Consider the following 8,580-nt stretch of genomic DNA (forward strand, 5'->3'; position numbering starts at 1 on the left):
TACACGACGAGCTTAAAGAGCTATTACGAATACCAATGCGGCAATTAGAAAGCTCTAAAGCCTGTATTGTTACGTTGAGAAGAGGAATTTATTTGAATAATAAACGAAAGAGAAAGAGACAGGAGAAAACGAGGACGAAGATGAAGAAGAAGAAGAATAGGAAGATGAAGAAGAAGAAGAAGAAGATGCAAAAAAAGAGATGAAAAGTGCGCTAAATACGACTCACTGGAAGGCCTCTTTGATGATCCCGTGTGCGGCTCTCGCTTTTACACACGAAGGATTAATTCAGTGGCGGCGAAGAGGCAGCACCGCGTATTTTCGAAGGACGTGCAAGGCGAACAATAGTAGTGCCCCGAGATACGCGCACAAGTACAAGTTGAGTGGCGCGAGGCTCGCAGGACGACTTATCGAGCCGTAAGGTCATTTACGCGGATCGGCGAATAGTAGGGCATTGGCCGTGAGCTCGGCGATATTGAATTTCGCGGCGCGAGCAGCGCTAATAAAGGACGTAAGGTAGGAAGTAGATGAGACTGTTGCGCGGCAGGCGATCGGGTCGCCTCGTTCAATCCGTGAAAGTCGATTCGACGTGTACGACAGGGACGAGGCGATGAGGTGTGCGCCGTCGTTTCGTAAGTACCGCTACTCCTTGCTGGATCGTACGAGTTAAGCCCGACACACAAACTTTCCGCTTTACGCGATACGTTTACGGTACACCGGCGGCTCGTGAGATCACGCACAAGCGGCGCCAAAGACCTTACAACCCAGCTGCGAAAAACTAGGTGCTCGCCTCTCTCTCTCTCTCTCTCTCTCTCTCTCTCATCTCTCACATCTCTCTTCTCTCTCTTCTCTCATCTCTCATCTCTCACATCTCTCTTCTCTCTCATCTCTCTCTTCTCTCATCTCTCTCATCTCTCTCTTCTCTCATCTCTCATCTCTCACATCTCTCATCTCTCTCTCTCTCTCTCTCTCTCTCTCTCTCTCTCTCTCTCTCTTTGTATATCTTACGTACGTATGGGCGGGCCTTCGAGCACGTTCGTTTCGAGACGACGTTTTCGTCTTCGCTCGAGCACGAAGGGAAAATTCATTTCCCGTACTTCACACCCGGTATTACGTAGTCTCGGCTAGCCATCATTAATGCCGAGCCGGGTCCTTTCGTTTTTCACGGCTTTTCGACGAGAGGCTAAAGGCCAAAGGCCCCTGCCCTTTATCCTACTATGCGCTAGATCAGGGGGCAGCGCTTTTTTTGCACGGGCCTACGATCAACTTGGATGAGAGGGTGACTCTGGACTCTAATTGGGCCCTATGGTTGCGACTAAGCAACTGCGATTTCGCAGTCGCTCTATGTTAATTGGGAATCGTTGTACGATGGGCGTGACATTTGACTTTGAAGACTAAACGACATTGGGATATACGGCAAAATTGAGCGAAAGTCATATTTAATGATCGAGGATTGGCTGGGTGAGGAAGATGTCGGGTTATACCGTAATAATTGGCTGTAGCCGAGAAGAGACTAAAAATTCTTTGAAACATAAAAAGAAGAAATCACTTACCCTCCAGGGGACATCGTATGCAACATACAACACGACTAGTTACCAGATAAGATTCTTTAAAGTTTTTCGCGTTGTCGTGAATGCATTTATAATGCAAAGCCAAACTTCCAAATTCTTGTTTAAATTGTCTTATTGCGAGTCTGCTGAAGCTCCGTCGATCGCTAATTTTTTGTAGAAAGCAAAAGCTAAGGCGAGAGCTGACTTTTCGAGAATTTCATAGACTTTAATGTGACAATTGTCGCATTGCATTAAGAGAAATTTTCTCAAAATAGCTAATAGCTTTTTGTAAGAAGTTTATGGAAAGATTGTGCGAGTCGCGGGACGCCGTGGCAACGAATTAGCCATCGTAACATAAGGAATGAAATTTAAAATTTAAACCGCAGCAAATTATTAATCGATCCGCGCTTATAATTCAGCAATGTCGATATGAAGTTTATCGATAATTTATTTGAAGTCAAACGAGGAGAAAGATGAAGAATAGTCGATCGACTTGCTCACTTTAGCGATTGTTAACGTATTTATTGGATTTTTTCATAATTCAGATAAGATGATGATGCTTATGGATAATTTAGTGCAGCATGTTAATCGAAAAAGATTTTGCGAATCAACGACGTGGCATTCGATAAATCAAAGTTCGGTAAATATTTAATAGCAGTTGATAAATAAATTGGAATTAGTTGCTATAAATAAAGTTACATAATCGACAATGTGATTGTAATGTTGGTAATGTTTGGTAATGTTCAATGGTTATTGGTCGGATACACGTAGCCGCACGAATAATTGTTAATAATATAAGGATCGTTAATAATAAGCGTATTTAAGCTATCAATTTTCATTGATGCACAAAAACTTCAAGAGTACTTAAATTACATACAATCGAAGCATTTTTAAAGCACCGCGTTAAAACGACGCGAGGCGTACATTCTTATTTTGCCGAATCAATAAAGCGAGAGTAAATTGTTAATTGCGCGAGTAGCGGCCCTTGTTATTACGAGCCCAAGTAAGTAGCGGGAGGACGGTGAAAAACATGTCCTTTACTACGTATCATCCGAGATACTCGATTAGAGCAACGCAGCAGTGCACGAAATAAATGACAGGGATAAAGGCGCGTCGACACTCGAAGCTCGTCGAGCGAAATTCCGTGTGGGAGCGGGGGCCGGGGGATGGAACGAGGATGGGGAATACGAGAGCTTGCAAAGCACGAGCCGTAAAGCGTTCGTTCGCAATTTAAACGAGGAATAGACGGCAAGTGCGACCAAGCGGTCCTTCGACCCGCTAAAGGACTCGATGAGCAAACTCACCTCGACGCTCGGGAGCTGATCGGCGGGGTGTAGCGATCCGGCTGGTCCTCAGCTCTCGTAGCCCAGGATGCTCATCCTGGTGATCGAGCCGTCGAAGTCCGCGGCGCACCTGGTGCCTCCCACGTGGCCCCTTGCCGCGGGAAATACGAAACGGCGCGAGGGTGCGACGAGGAGGGTAAACCGCGACTAGCAGCCGCGCGTCTCTCACTCTGGCCTCGATGGTGCTCGAGTCCCTGTATTGACAGCGGGATACTCGCGGCGCATCTCACCGTATCCTTCCTCCCTTCCTCCCCTCCTTTCACGTGCTCTCTCTCTCTCTCTCTCTCTCTCTCTCTCTTACTATCTCTGTCACTTACTCTCTCTCTCTCTCTATCTCTTTCAGTACCTCGGCTGGCGATCTAGACTGCCAAGAGCAGCCGCACCGACGGCATTCCACGCTCTTGGCCAACGTGCTTTCGGAAACTACGCGCGACTTTAGTGCGCGCCGACCAGGAGGAGGAGCGCCGCCGAGGTGAGGTGGTGGCAATGACCGTTCTCCCGGCTTCCCCTACTACGGGCCCCAAAGGCTGCCGCACTGGCTTTCCCTCCCGCCCCGGCCTGCCGGCACCGACTTTTTCCACCGCTACCTCCTTGCCCCAGCCTCCGCTGCCCTGTTTACCTTTGCGGAATCCCTTTACGGGCGGGCGCCCACGCCGCGCCCTGGCTCCCGATTGCGATACCGACCGAGCCACGGAGCAGAGGCGTATCCGTTGCGGGTAAGGCCCGCCGGGGCTGCGCGACCGCCCCCGAAATCTCAGGGCCCCCGTGACTCCTCGCGATTACCGGCCGATAGGAGTCGATCCGATCAAGCTGCGCAGTCGACTCCTCGTCTCCTTATCACTGATGGCCACTTTGCTTCCGCGAGTCTTCTTCTTCTTCTTCTTCTTCTTCATATTCGTCTTCATATTCGTCTTCGTATTCGTCTTCTTATTCTTCTTCATATTCGTCTTCATATTCGTCTTCATATTCGTCTTCTTCTTCTTCTTCTTCGTCTTCATATTCGTCTTCTTCTTCTTCTTCTTCTTCTTCTTCTTCTTCTTCTTCTTCTTCTTTGGTAGATGCGAGACCGCGAAAAGTGATCCCAGGCTTGGGTCACGGGAACGCCTTCTCCGCTCGAGATGCGCTTTTACGAGAGTATCGCGCATCTTGAGTAGTACGCTATTCTAGTATTTACGGACTTTATGTCGATAATAATAATATTGCAAACGTTGGCAAATGAAATTATTCGAGCAACGGATTCTTTCGGCATTTAACAGCTCGAGCTAAGAATTTTATTGTGAAAGCGTAGGCGAATGCACACAGCGGACTAAAGGAGTAAAAACAAAATTAGGAAATATTTTATAGTGATTATCAGAGTTTATATCGACGATCGATCATTTTCAAATTCGGTAGGGCACAAAGTGCTTTGAGATCGTTAGGCCAATTAGATAATTAAAGTATCGCTTGAGACGATTTGCTAAGATCATTTCAATGATTAAACCATTCGCGTTCATCGATCAAACAATTGCGATAATACATAAAAATTCAACTCGAATATTTAACTGAAATATAATCGTAAGTGAAAAATTCCATACGCTAAAACAGTTAATTCCATCGCTTTTCGTCATCCATTGGCTTAAGTCATAATTTCCCAAATAAATTATGTCTAACGAGGATATATATAAAGGATTGGTGCACTCTTAAGCTTTTAATTCTAAAGTTCGTCAATAATTGCGTTGGAAAATCATTGCATGCAAATGAGTTGATCAGAAAATGATTTTTCGATCAAACTTTTGCTATCTCTCATTAAATTAACAATCATTTTATTGGATAAATAGCTAATTCAATTATAATACCTAATGCCTGTATTATCTCGTTATTTTAATACTTTACTCTTATTATTCTCATTTTATTTAATATACCATCGCTCGTTGTATTTGATAATGATAAATCTGTAGTTTTTTTAATCGAAATATTTCATTAAATTTTTAACTAAATGAATGGCAAATATTTATGCGTCTATAAAAATAATGTACATCCTACATTACGTACCACTTAATTACATCTTACATCCACCATCGTTCCAGATACAACATCGATAATACGAGATATTAAAAATTTTCCAATATTAATAGTCTATTTACGATTGCATTGTTAGCGCGTGAACAATTGCCGTCGCGGATTATCCGGAAGTTAGATATGTAAAGTCAAAGTGTCTTAAAATTGTACATACAAAGCACCCCACCAAGAAATCATTCGTCACGGTGCTGGAAAAAAGAAAAAAAGACGACTGTACATTTTTACAGCTTATCTCCCCCACCCCCATCCCCCGTCCCCAACAACATCCTCACCGCCCCCCGCCCCATAATTACGCACTCCTATAAAATCGCTCTTTCACGTCGCCACTCGCCGCGAAATCCAATCGTAGCCAAAACAAAACAAAACAAAACAAACAAACAAACAAAAAAACAAACAAAAACAAAACAAAACAAAACTACGATAATAACGCCGTATAAATAAAGAGAGCGAATAAAGACTGTCCCCACGTCGAATAAAAAAACGTAGCGCGCATCGGTGAGTACGAGTAAAACTCGGCTCCTAAGCGACTTCACTGTCGCGGATGAGAATGATTAAACGAAGGGCAGATGGAATAACGGTTGAGCAAGCGACATTGACGACATTTCGACGACATTGCGACGACATTGCGACGATCGAGGCTCGATTGAAGTAAGCACGTGCGACCGCGCGTGCAAAAGTCACGGAGCCCCGGGGGAGTTAGATTAGGCTAGCTGTTGTCGTGCGTCGGGCCCTACGTCGTCGGCGGTACCGTGGCACTGGCAATGCCGATATTAAGAATATGCGCCGAATGAATGGCCTGGGGCATCGGCGCAGCTGTAAATTTCGAAGGCTACGCACGCGGCTTAGTCGCTCTCGTATTAAGCCGGCGAGCTTTCTCCCGCGCACGGACTACCTGGAATACATTATCGCATTATGTGAAAGAGTGCGTCGGTACAGTTACGTCCGGTGCATTAATCCCCGTACGCTTTACAAATGCTTTAATCATTATTTTGTTTTCTTGTTTTCTTGTTTTATTGCTGTTTGTTTTTTGTTTTCTTCTTTGGATGAGCATGGATGGCGCGTGCGTCAGATTACATTAATTAACAAGGACTTTACCGTACTCGAGGCGAGGCTTGAGATAATTTAGAGAAAAGTCAATTTCAAGCATTCGAACACGGCATCGGCGACTATACCAGTGCAATTACTTGCAATTAATTGCTGGCTTTAATGGGGAAATAATAAGGAACGATATGTGGTGGGCGATCGATTTATTTCAGAGTTAGAAAGATGTTAGCGATCGAGGAATATCGAACTGCTAAACAATTATAATAACAGCCGCGCGTGTTTCAATGATATTTCACGAACGTCTCAGATTTAGCGAAATATTTATGTATTGTTAAATTAATGCGTGAGAATGCGCGATTACTCGGTTAGCCAGGAAAAAAGGAACAAGTACATTAGTGCTCTGAACGCCAAGTGCTCTGAAAAACGATATGGATGAGCGGAATCGATGAGCTTCTCATTAACGAATTGGCATGGCATTTTACACGAAATACTTAGAGCTTGAATCATCGATGTTTATATAATTGGACACTCTGGTTTGCATCGTAAACGTACAAAAGCTTGAAATGCATTATTGGTTGTAAACATTTTTGTGGCAAGTTATGCGAAGGGGCCAATTTAGAAATTTATTATGCTCTTCTTCTCATTTATAAAAGTATATATCGCTTTAACGATTTTTATATTGTTAATATTTACATTTTTTTAATTGCATAATAAATGGCCAATTATTATCGCTACGATTGATGACAATTGACACTGGAATTTCAAATAAATTTATACTTTAGGGAGAACAATCATTTGAAAGAAAGTCATTTTATATTAAATTTAATTTCAAAAGCCAAAATCATATTTTCTTTCATTTTCTCTTTATTAATGATATTGTTTTGTCCATAACTACCTTAAATTTCAATGTTTAATTAAAAAAAAAAATTTTTATCGCTCTATATAATATGCTAATATTATAATAATAATAATACACGAATATAAATAATCCCGAAACTTATAAAAACGTCCTTTCTTCTCTCTCGTAATACACATCATCCAATTAATTATTTCTCCTAATGTCTCCTAAATACTTCAAAATTATTCAGCAAAAACTTTTCAAACCCGTATATGTAAATGCTTACTCAAACAAATTTCTATTACCATTGGCTCTTTCGCTAATATTTTATAAATATTTTGCAGATAGTTAAACAGTATATCAATTGTCAATATCCATTATTAGTGTTTTATGATTAACCACGAGTTAAAGTAATATACTTTAGCCATAATATCTACGTATCTTATTTAGTTGTTTAAATTGATTAAATTATTGTCATAAAAAATTATTAATATCTAATAATCATAAGTATATATATATATATATATATATATATATAAATAAATACAATTGACGGGATGATTTATAAAATTATATACACGATTACTTATGCAATATTTATGAATTATTATGTATTTTGTATTTTTAATTCTCTATCGTGCATAATATCATATTTTGTAAATATTATACGAATAGGAGGCAAAATTTTAACTGAAAAAGTATTTCTTTTATGCTTCGTTATTTACAATTAAATTAAAAAATAATTACTACATTAAAAACGCTGTGCTATCGCGCTGATAAATAATTAGCAAATTAAAAAAAAAAAAAAGAAGAAAGAAAGAAAAAAGTATGATATGTTTTAAAAATATATTGATAATTAAATAGACTATGTTATTGAAAATAATCATAAAACAAGAGATTAACAATAAGGTTAAAAGAAGTCATAGCAATTGCAAGCCAAAGAGAACATGTGCAAGAGTCTTATCTTGAGCAGCAAAGTGTTAAGTATATTACATATTTCTTATCGTGCAAGGCTTTTAACTTTTATATCTTTATAAAATTATACAAAAGGTGCTCGCATGAATGCAATTTAACATTTGGCGGATTAGGAAGTACTGGTGGTATACTATTTATGAATTCGATAAAGGTAAATAGTAATTTACGCACTGCTCTATTATAAAACTATGCATAGACTCGAGCAATTATTACCTATTAATCTATAACGGTAGTAGGAGCTTTTACGAAAAAAGATATTTTGATAAATTTATTTACCGATCGCTCCAATTATACGTTTACTCTAACTAAACTCGTGATCTTACGTATAAGAAAATTATAATATCAAGCTAATATATTTATGTATATATGTGCATAAAAATGCATCAATGTCTATTCAAATGGCAAATACCATCGACTCTCGCTGATTAAAGATCACCCCACGATTATTTGTGTCCTTGCAAATTTTTTTAAAAGCTGACCGCATACTAAAAGAGAGTAAAAGCTTTATCTACGAATTTCTATGCGCGTTTGTTAAATAATCACATAAATTTTAAATTTAGATAATTTATAAACTGATATATATATATATATATATATGTGTGTGTGTGTGTGTGTCTCTCATTTCAATAATTGAAACAACAGTAGAGAGCGAAAAAAATTGTTTTTGAAAAAGAAATTAAATTTTATGAAACAAATTTTCTTTGTTGTTTAATAAACACAGGAATGCATTATTAAAATTATTCATTTAAAACGAAAGAAAGAAATAGGAAAGAAA

General features: G+C 39.8%; 2 protein-coding genes across 2 annotated transcripts in view; one reads left to right on the top strand and one right to left on the bottom strand.

Moving 5' to 3' along the window:
- The window catches only part of Np (serine protease notopleural), a 26,885-nt gene extending 23,710 nt beyond the window's left edge, over positions 1–3,175 (bottom strand). Inside the window, exon 1 of the mRNA XM_011502766.1 lies at positions 2,852–3,175. The gene's annotated coding sequence lies outside the window, so the exon portion shown is untranslated. The remainder of the gene's footprint in view (positions 1–2,851) is intronic.
- NPF (neuropeptide F) overlaps positions 1–8,580 on the top strand; it is a 28,461-nt gene that overhangs the window by 6,842 nt on the left and 13,039 nt on the right. The window contains exon 2 of the mRNA XM_011508253.1: positions 3,234–3,362. Coding sequence (XP_011506555.1) covers positions 3,234–3,362 — 129 coding nt within the window. The remainder of the gene's footprint in view (positions 1–3,233; positions 3,363–8,580) is intronic.

The sequence above is a fragment of the Ceratosolen solmsi genome, unplaced genomic scaffold (genome assembly GCF_000503995.2).
Source record: "Ceratosolen solmsi marchali unplaced genomic scaffold, CerSol_1.0 scaffold10, whole genome shotgun sequence".
In the NCBI taxonomy this organism is placed as follows: Eukaryota; Metazoa; Arthropoda; class Insecta; order Hymenoptera; family Agaonidae; genus Ceratosolen; species Ceratosolen solmsi.